Source organism: Anarrhichthys ocellatus, unplaced genomic scaffold (assembly GCF_004355925.1).
Source record: "Anarrhichthys ocellatus isolate YVR2014 unplaced genomic scaffold, GSC_Weel_1.0 scaffold59, whole genome shotgun sequence".
In the NCBI taxonomy this organism is placed as follows: Eukaryota; Metazoa; Chordata; class Actinopteri; order Perciformes; family Anarhichadidae; genus Anarrhichthys; species Anarrhichthys ocellatus.
Window position 1 is genome coordinate 1040033 of NW_022280089.1, and position 11015 is coordinate 1051047.

General features: G+C 41.6%; 1 protein-coding gene across 1 annotated transcript in view; it reads left to right on the forward strand.

Annotated features, from left to right (window-relative positions):
• samsn1b (SAM domain, SH3 domain and nuclear localisation signals 1b) overlaps window positions 1–10709 on the forward strand; it is a 16330-nt gene extending 5621 nt beyond the window's left edge. Inside the window, exons 6-15 of the mRNA XM_031871548.1 lie at window positions 621–718; window positions 1804–1939; window positions 2021–2427; window positions 5481–5558; window positions 5662–5787; window positions 7297–7426; window positions 7629–7780; window positions 9242–9439; window positions 9532–9682; window positions 10043–10709. Coding sequence (XP_031727408.1) covers window positions 621–718; window positions 1804–1939; window positions 2021–2427; window positions 5481–5558; window positions 5662–5787; window positions 7297–7426; window positions 7629–7780; window positions 9242–9439; window positions 9532–9682; window positions 10043–10218 — 1652 coding nt within the window. The 3' untranslated portion in view covers window positions 10219–10709. The remainder of the gene's footprint in view (window positions 1–620; window positions 719–1803; window positions 1940–2020; window positions 2428–5480; window positions 5559–5661; window positions 5788–7296; window positions 7427–7628; window positions 7781–9241; window positions 9440–9531; window positions 9683–10042) is intronic.
• Window positions 10710–11015: the final 306 nt, after the last annotated feature.

The window sequence follows — 11015 nt, forward strand, 5'->3', positions numbered from 1 at the left end:
ACACTACATACAATCTTACCATCATACACTACATACAATCTTGCCATAATACACTACATACAATAGTACCATAATACACTACATACAATCTTGCCATAATACACTACATACAATCTTGCCAAAAACAAAATTGAACTCACAAAGCTGCCTGCCAGCTTAGCAGCGACTGAGTTGCAGAGATGTAGCAGTGTTGAGACTGGTAGTTCTGTTAGCTGTTTGCCATTAGCCAAACACACTGTCCAAAACCATAAAAGTGAGTCGTAGAGCTGAGAGGTACATAGCAGTGTGTGTACTGGAAGTTCCGTTAGCTGTTACCCAGACACACTGCAAACTGTTTCCCCCCCAATTGTGTCTCTTGACGCAGAGTAGCGGAGGAGTCAGCAGACAATCAATCGTAGTATAAAAACAGGCAGTAAAGGGTGTTTTGCTTCTCAAGAGGTCCTTGAGCATGCAGCCATAACTCAATCAGTTCTTTGCAGCAAAATGCAAGACAGACACAGAGGTGCACAGTCACTCACGGAAGAACACAAGCAAACAGCTGACTGATTGGATGATCCTCCTGGCGGAGATAATAAAGATGAAATAAAGCATTGTCTGACGCATGTGGATTGATCCTACAGAGGTGTGTACAGCTCCATGTCAGAGCAGCATGTTGACAAGAGACGACAGAGTGAAGGAGCAGAACTCTGACAGGACAACGATAGATCTACCAGCTCAGGTAAAACCACATTACTATCACCTTAGAGCAGGTTTATCCCTCCAGTAAAGCCATATTATGATGAATATAGCACAGTGTCCATGTTAAATGTGGCCTTAAACTCTATATTCTCGAAATAAAAATCATATTTTTGTTTGGAGTCCGTGCATACAGAGCATACTAATTGACATCTTTCACACTTCATTCACACGTTGACACAATAACTTAAATAATAATTATTTGCAAAGCTGTCTAGTCTTTTGTAATACCGCATCCACATGTGAGATACCTGACATACCTGGATGTTTGTGCACATGTCAATGCACAACAAGTCTGTGGTTGTTTATCGATGCTCATCCTCCATGCACGGTTTATGTTATAGATTATATTACAGTACAGCATCTGTACAATGAATAAAAAGACTGTGATAGGCCCTTTGACAGTAGATAATACTACTTTAATCTGACCAATGTTTCAAAGTTAACTTGCTTACAATGTTTGTGTGGTTTGGACAGAAGTTACAGAGGGTGAAAAGTGAGTCTATAATAGGGAGGTCATTTGTATGTCAGCCAAATCAGATCCACGATTCACTGTGATCTACTTTGTAATCTTGAATCTGCTTTTATAAGGCCCTTTTATATCTGCCCTGTGTTCTTCTGGATTTTGTACCGTTTGGTGCTTTTCATGCCAACGGCTGATAGTTGAGAGGGGGACAGGACAGCAATCTCTTCCACACAGCAGAGAATAAAATGATAGGGTGGTGCCAGTCTGATAAGGTGACTTTTTGTGTGAGCATAGACTGAGAGGGAACATGTGTTTCTGAAGGTTTAGCTCTGCCATCAGCTTACTTGTTACATGCCTTGACTTCAATCTTAAGGCATGCAACATTTTAGTGGTGGAAATAGAAAATACTCCATCACAAGTGAAATGAAAAGCATGCAAATATGTTTTAGTAGAAACCTGAAAATGTGTATGATGTGTCCATTAATCAATGTGCAAGCTAAGCAACATTTTACCATTGAGGTGGAGTTTCTTCTACATTACATGCAGTTAATGCTGAATATGTGTACACTGCATTGAATGCTCATATTGTTGCTTTATTGCAGGGTGGTGAAACTGCAGCTGACACAGCAGAATCAATACACGCCACAGGAATACTAAAGAAGTTACAGAACCTGGTGCAAACAAAGAAGGCACATCAGGCTGGAGCTGGGAGAGGGAAGAGGACATCGGAGAATAATGGTGAGTCATTGTGGATGATGTTGTTCAACCTGCTCAAGAAGCTGCGTTGAATCAATACCAGTAACTTCTTCTAATCTTCAGATCACTTGGCAGATGTGTCGAGTAGCAACAATCCAGTGCTAACCTGCATCGGCCTGGGGAAGAGAGCAGAGAACAAGCCCTCCATGACGACTCCATCACCACAGCGGCAACAGCAGCTGACCAGAGATGTCCATGAAGATTCAGAAGAGGAAGGAGTTTGGAGTCCACAGCTTGGAAATTATCAGTGGAACCCATTTGAGTGTCCGCAGCCCTGGACTCCCTTCTACCACACCTGTCGCCAACCTCGACACGAGCCGTCGGTGTGCGGCGGCACCTTGCCGCTGCCCCGGACGACTGAGTGGGATCGCTTTGAGAGTTTGATACAGGAACTGGACAGCAAACAGTCTGATCTGTCTCCTCCAGAAATGATCCGCTTCATCACGGATCTGCCGCTCCCACAGAACACAGTAAGATATACCTGAGTGACATTACCACCAGAAAATGAGATCGACTAAATGAACCATTAGTGTTGTTGGTGCAACCACAACATCTTCAAAGGAATAGTTCGACATATTGGGAAATCCCCTTATTTGCTTTCTACCAGAGTTAGACGAGAAGATTTACACTAATATCTGTCTGTTAAAGCTTCATTCGTGAGTTTAAAAGTTCAATTAACATGTCATATTTAGTTTGTTTCATGCATTCCACAACCTGAGTGTAAAAACGACATGACCAGACTGTGCCGGACTATTTCTTGGCTGGGAGCAGTAACTCTTTGGAGTCTCCTAGCCAAGAAATAACCGGCACATGATCGCCATGAAAAAGTGGATTGTCGTTTTTACACTTTGTTTTTCACATGGATTCAACAAACCTATAAAAGCATTTATTTATGAGCTTTAGAGGCGTTGGTAGGTGGATTTTGTTACCTTTAGACTGAGAAAAGTTAGCCGCTTCCCCCTTATTCCAGTCTTTATGCTAAGCTAAGCTAACTGGTGGCTTGCTTGCTATTGCCTTGCAGTATATTTAACAGACAGACTTTCTGCCTTATAGCAAATACTACGGTGGCCTTCAGGTAACGTAAAAACTCCTAAAGCCCTATCTAGAGCCAGTGTTTGGTTGGTCCCTTCTGGGCTACTGTAGAACATGGTGGTGCTACATGAACAGCTCTGTGAAGAGGACCTGCTCCATATATAGATATGAAGGGCTCATTCTAATCTAATGGTAACACAAGAATTCTTAATTTCAGGTGATTATACACTAAAGAAAACATGTTTATGAATTTTATATTCCATTTCTGCTGATACATTCCCCTAAATGCTACACACTGGCCCTTTAAGTGTCTTCCTCTTGAAACATGGTGGAAGTTATTGCTCCATGAGCCTTTCACTCCATCTGGTTATTGCTACAAATCGTTATTTTAACGTCAACAGTTCTTCCTATTGAGGTTTGGTGGAAAAGAGCAGACCAACACATTTCCTGTGAGGTCTGACCTGGGTGGAGAAAGAGCCTGTGTTCAAATGTAACGACATTGTTTGCTTACAGTATTTATTGTTAAGATGTTGATGTTTATTTTTCCTTGTTTTGTATGAAACAACAGAAACCAACAGAAGCTACAGTCTCTGTTGTTGCAGCCTGCTCCCAGATGGTCTAAAGGATCATTAAAGTGGGCTTTGCATGGCCTGACTTTCTAATTGCACCTCAGAGCTCTTTGGGGAACATTTAGACCAACTGAACCATAATTAAAATTTCCAAATGATACTTTGTTTATTTTGAAATTGCGTTTCAGGTATTCTGAACATCTTAAAGATTAGTTTTTTGCAGCCTCAGTGAGCACAGCTAATGCATCATATATTGCTTTTTAATCATACCTAAAACATGAATTGAAGTCAGTTGTGTTCTAAGTGTGTTGATGAAGAAGTTCTCTTTAAATCACATGTAACAGCTAATATCCCATAGAGTTTATAGATGAAATAAGGGATCCAGAGGAGATTCATGAGAGGCTCCTGCATGAAGGAGGGATGCAGTGACAGGGTCTATACCACTCTGTCAAGTGACATCTATGTTGCGCGTCTGTGTGTGTGTGTGTGTGTGTAGAGGTCCCGCTTGTGCAAATCAAACAGCCGCACACGTATATTACTTATACGTATACTTGCTCACGAGTAGTTTTTCTTTTTACAGTAAGTGGGTGGACCCAGTCACCATGTATTGTAATGTACATTTTACTGTACTACATCTCAGAGGTAATATATATTTCTGAGATGTAGTACAGTAAAAAGTACAATATATACCTCTGAGATGTAGTGTTCAGTGGTGGAGTAAACCACCTCTATAGCGCCACCTAGCGTCTGTGTCAGAGTGATATCTGGCCAATCTAAAGACGATGATTGTAATCAATTAAATATAGTGATACAATGGTGACTGGGTCCGCCTTCTTACTGTCTAAAAGAAAAACTGCTCGCGAAGCTTTTACCTGCTCACTCGCGAGTAGTTTTTCTTTGTGATAGAAGTCGCGCGCTAGGGAACGCCCCTTGCGCCCCTTGCTATTTGATTTGCACGCACGGGGCCTCTACACACGCGCTTGGATCTAATTTGTGCTCGCGGATTTTGACCTTGATTTGCCTTTATAGACATCACTAGCGTATCTCAGCTGGGCGTGGAGACTACGATTTATAAGCCTGTCTCAAACAGAAGATGCTGTAAATTTGCATTAGGGCAAGTGTAGGATCCAGAGTTTTTGGAGCTTGACCAGTGGGACCAGGAAATTGCTGCTTCAATTTTGACAATTCTATTTATCCTTCTCTTGTGAGTCCCCCTCAACGTTGTGGAAATACAACAGTAAATTGTGGCAGTGCCCCTACAACAAACAACCATCAATAACTATCACTACTTAAAAAAAAAGGTTTTATGATCCAATATCCAGCAAGATGGACATCATCAATGATATCTACATATTGTACATATCTGTATTTTGGATTATGATCTACTAGTCCAGTAAAGTCCAGCTGATCTCAGACAGTCAATAGGCAGATCAGAGTGAATGTGAGTCGTAGTGGAATGCCAGTTTACTAACGGTCAATGTTGGGAATGAGCCAAGAGTCAGTGAAACAGATGCTCTGTGGGCAGCGCTGACTGACCGCTAAACTGAAGCTATTGTCTCCCATTAATGACTCATATAGGAAGATAGAAAATCTGCACACAAATCTGCAGTTTATGAAAAACAAGCAGGTTGGAATACTTTAAACATACAGTGAACCTCTCCCCACATGATACTGAGATTTTTGACATAACAGTAAAAAGTGCAAGATCAGCGCGACAAGATCACTCAAATACAGGATTTTAATATATATATAACGTGTCTCAGAACTGCATGGCTGCCAGGGTTTAACCTAATCCACAACACAGATCATGAGCAGGGAATAAACATAAACTGTTTATGTTGTGGGGTCACACACAGAGAGGCTGATGATGTGCCCATCTGTCACCAGGAAAACACATGTTAATCTCTCTTTCACCCAAACAGTTGACCAGATTGGGGAGATTTGACGCCTTCAGACAGCCCTCCCCTCCAATGAAGCCACCCGAAAATGAGAGCGCTCCGGTAAGAGAACCGACTTCCTCCATCTGCCAGTGTGTCCATCTAGGAATGTTTACTCTAATGCCCTCCACACCATGTCTATTTACAGTGTGCTTTGTTTTCAAAGCTAAAGCAGGAGCAGGCAAGTGACCCAACCAAAGCGAGGCCGCAGAGGAGGGAGAGGGAGACCTCATCACACAGTGACAGGAAGCATGTGGAGGCCTCACCTGAGAAACCGCTGACAGCAATCACTGTACGTCACACACTCTGCACAGCTTTTAATAATGCGACCAGTTTTGGGTTTGTGGCACGCTGCGTTCGCCGTGGTTCGCACCGAATGAAACAACATCTGTTACCAAGCAGATAGCTGTCAGCCACACACCTGCTCTGCCACACGGAAAACTACCAATCAAACTACCATTTTTCCTTTTTTACATGTGGATGTTCAGCCGCCTTATCCAGTTGACCTGGTTAAAGAAAAAAGGACAAAAAGGGAAGCCTGAGGGACAGAGAGACACACTGGGACAACATCAGAGTATTTTTGATATCTACAAATGTCAGTAATAATTACAATGTGAACATTTGAGATATTTCCAAATGTCTTTTTTCTTCCTTTTGAGACGTAAAATATCATCCAAACCTTGACCAGACTCACACTACAGACATTTGCAATTGATGCATGACTAGTCCAATTATTAGTTACTGTTAGGAATAATAAGGTGTGAAAACACATGATCATAACTTCTAAGTCATGAGGATTTTATGAATAAATGTATTATTTATTTTAATATATTGTTTTACTGTAGTGTCCATACATGCGTGATATTCACTAACCTGCAATTTTTCTAATAAAGGAAAATGCCTGAACGCTCAAGAGAACTTACATTTTCTTTTTTTTAAGATTGCTTACATTTGTTGTACCCTTATGCTGAAAGCAGAGCAACTGAGGAAGACAGTAGCTGTGCAATGAGAAAATAAGATAATGGGAAAAATAATTAGAATACATGTAGTGTATTTATGAAAAATTATAAAATAGCTATAACTTTGTGATTCTGTCTAGGCCAGCAGAGAAGGCCTTGCTGGCCCTGACGGCCCACCACTGGTGTAATATAATATAATATGTCAGCTCACTGGCAGTGACTGCGCTCCATGTGATCAGTGTCTACATGTGGCCGGTTAAGTAGTCCTCCACAGCGTTGAGGCTAATTTTAGGCAGGTGATACGTATGCAGTTTAGTCAACTATTCCCAGTCCCTATTCGCTTTTGAAGATTCTGCTTGACAATTTCTGAACCCAATCAAATCAGATCATATATTTCATAAACTGTATGCCTGTGCACTTGAAGTGCAGCCCATCCACAATCCCCCACTTCCCCGCACATGGATGGTGATGCTGAGGCAAACATGGTCCGTGGTGTAAACGTCCCCGTACAGGACGAGGAAGTTAAAAGCTGAGTGCAGGTAGCTGGGGATTATTCCCGCCACACACTTCCTGTAGGTCTCAGCTATAAAAAGCCAGGCAACCCTTGCAGGATTAAGGGTTTTGCTTGCCAGAGGAGCTGCGTGTCCCAGCATAAACCGGGACATTGAGCCGCTCCGTCGCATGAGGAATCAAACACGGCAGCTTTGGGCCCTGACTCAGCTCTCTGGGTGGTTAGCTTTCTCTTTTGTTTGCCTGTAGTGGAAGATAACGGATGGCAGGGAACCCTAAAGCATATGAGGCAGGATGAAAAATGTGACTTGTCGTGTTTTATTACTGTGCAGACTGGAAACACACAGAAAGATGGAGCAGAGAAGAGGGGATCTGGTAGGCGACCATTTAGTAAAGGACACGGGCGGTCCAGTAACTCTCTGGAAAGCCTCTACAGCCTCAACAGTGGACAAAGCTCCTCAAGTAAGCTGTTCTCTTCACACCACGGCCTGATGAATTATGCAACCTTTGCTTGTTCACTCAGGTGTCCCGTTACTCCCATTTAGATGCACTAATTTGTAGAGCAACACCAACCTCTGACAAATCAAAAAACTAATCTTGCTGACGTGTGGATAGCTCAGTGTGAAAACTAGCTTGCCCTTTATTATTTGTCTGCTGTTCCCAGGTGGAGTCACCAGTGGGTCAGGCTGCTCCAGTAACAGAGACAGTCTGAGGCTGGAGGACGATCCATTGTACACAAGATCGCTCTGTGGCAGAGCAAAAGTCCATACAGACTTCGTGCCAAGTCCATATGACACGGAATCCCTCAAACTCGAAGTAAGCAAGTCTGGAAAGTAAATGGAAGTGAAATAAAGTAACTAAGTCCTACAGTTACAGGTTTTAGGATGACGATAAAGGCCAATATCTTTAGGATTAGCCATGGCACTGGTGGTCGGTCTGGTTGGTCCACCACTTTAGTCCGGACTTACATAAATAGACTTAACAGCATTAGATAGATTGATTAGACGATACATGCACGATATTGATTATGCACGATACGAGCACTATAGATTTTTGTCCCCCATCCCTTACAATGGAAGCATGTTATGAAGGAACACAACTACTTGGATGGCAAACGGTTAGAAAGAAAGATCACGGTTTGTGTTGAAATAATGACGTAAATTAAAAGCAAGGTAACAAGTTAGTGTAAATAATTAACAACCACCCTTAGTGGACCTTCTTATGATATGTTGCGTAACAAGAATAACAGTGTTACATAACAAGCGGAAAATCAATGTTTCCTTTGGTTTCTCAAAGGACACCAACATGTACTCCTCCCAACTCTACACATACTGATGCTTGGCGTCTCTTTCTATCCAACAAACGGTGTTTTTTCAGCCAGGAGGCCGCATGTGAAGTCAGTAATAATCCAAACAATAATCTAAACAGTAGTTTCCTGTGAAAATGAGTTTATTTTGAAAAGGCCGTATGCATGTGACGAGTGGAAATTGACACACGTTGCTGTCTTTTGAATTAAAACCCATGAAAAGAGATGAGTAACCGTTGCATGAGGATATGTTGCATTAAACACGTGGTTAACGTTGAGAATTCAAACCAAAACACTTGCTTAGGTTTAGGCTTAAAATAACAGTTAGGTTAAAGAAAAAAATCATTGTCGGGCTCAAAATAAGAACGTAAGCTAAGTAAAACGTAAATGTAACATAAGTACAGAAAACACGTCTTAAACATCACTAACCTAACTTCAAAATGAGTCAAAAACACTTATATATTACAGATAATCCACAGTGTTGATCACTGGTCTTCCGGTTGAAAGTCCTGTTTGTTAGACCCATCCACCTCTCTAACTACCAATTACTGGAGTTTCTCGTCTTTCTAATTATACTCGTTTATTATACCACTAAACTTTCATACCACATCATGCAATTGGTGTTCCATATACTTCTCTGTGCGTAGCTTATACTACAACACAGAATACCATCAATTAGTCTGAATAATAAATAGCCAGATTACCTCAACATATCAGTATCTTTCTCTATTTCTTCTTTGTGGCTGCTAACAGAAATATGAAAGCTATGAAGCATTTTGTGTTGATTGAATTTTGGCCTTGTATTCGTGTTACTTGTATTAGTAGTACAGTGTTTGTCTCAGTGAGGGCAGATGGAAAGTAGCTGTAGTTAATCTGGAACAAAGCATCTCTTCTCTGTGTGAGATTCATGTGTTTTTAACAAGCTCCCAGTCAAATAAATGCAATGACACTAAAACTAAACTTCCATTCAGGTGGGAGATGTGATCGACATAATTGCCAAGCCCTCCATAGGGATATGGACTGGCATGCTGAATGGCAGGACGGGAAACTTCAAGTTCATTTATGTGGATGTGCTAACAGAGAGTCCTCATACGCACATGGAAACACAAACCCGCAGAGTGAGACAGAAATCAACGGTCCAGGAAGTGTTGAAGCACCTCAGTATGGAGGTACTTTGACTTCAATACAGCAACAATCATCTTCCATACGAGATTGTGTTCCTTCAGCTTTTGAATGTCCCCTCCCCCACTTGCTTCCTCAGGAGCATTTCTCCTCTCTACAGCTGAATGGTTACCAAAGAGTGGACGACTTGATGAGGCTGAGGGAGCATCACCTGACGGAGCTGAATGCAACTGATCCAGAGCACAGGCTTCGTCTGCTTGCCGCTGTCCACTCCCTGCAGCAACTGCGCTGTGAGTAATGGCAAACGCAAGAAAAGGACAGTGTCATCACACACTTTTTGTGACATGATAAAACCGTAAAATGATTCACTGAGACGTTTAGATTCAGAAAGGGAAAGGGATACGTGACACTGTACCTCAAGCAGATAAGACTGGGAGGGTATCCGGGCCACAGCTAAAGAGGTTAAGGATAACAGGATAACCACAATGAGTGTTGCTGAGAATAGAGCGGGACACACGAGGATAGTAGCTGCCCACAGATAGGCCGCTGAGCCCTGATGCACAGGAATATTAGCTGAAAAGGATTAATTACTGCTCATCTATTCAACTCTGGGACCGAACATCCAACCAACCGTCTTCTCTGCTTCACAGCTGACAGTCAGTTGGAGAACGAGACCCCCGGCGAGAACGTGAAGGCGGATACGAACAACTGCCCAAGAGACTCCGGCTGCCACATGCCATCTGACAGCCCTGACAACAGCACAGAGGACACAGACCTGCACTTTATCTCTGAGTACCTGCTGCCAGCTGAGACAGCAGCTTCGTGAGAATAATCTGTTTTCTGTTTATTCCTTATGCTGGTTTTAAGACGACTTGTGAATAAAAACCTGTTTTTCTATGACTTGGAACAGCGTAATTTCTCATCCTTTACAATAAAACGGCCTTGCTGAGCCTTTAACACTGCTAATCCTCAACTCCACCACTGTACGCCTGTAAACATTTAATTGTTTCCTTAAAATAAAAGATTGAATTAATCTTTGTTCTTTTTAGTGTAATTATAATTTACTGCGGTTGACAGACTTCAGACAGAATCATGATGAAATGTATAAATGCTCTGTTTGTACTTAACATTACAGTTAAGGTGGTCGACTCCACGGACAGCAACAGACCATTCCGTAAAAAGTAGATTATTTTAAGTAGTACAGATTTCTAAGGCTGCAACTAAGAGCTATTTTGTTATTATAAATCAATATGCCAATTATTTTCTTGATTTCTTGATTAGTTGTTTGATGTATAGCATGTCAGAAAATAGTGGGGACAAAAAAATAAAGATTTTCAAGTGACTTCAGTTTTGGCATTTTTGCTTAAATGACTGAAACAATTAATGGATTATCAAAGTTGCTGCCAATGAATTATCTGTCGACCAATCGTTTCAGATCTACAGCTTTCATCATTTTGATACTACAGTGTTTTGATGTAATCTTTTATTGATCCTAATCATATAAACTGCTTTTACATTCATATGGTTTGAAGCATTTTATGCAATGTACAGTAGAAAGTGTTGAGTAAGACGCCATATTGAGCGAACATAGCTAATCATAGTAACAAAGTAGTGCATGCCAAC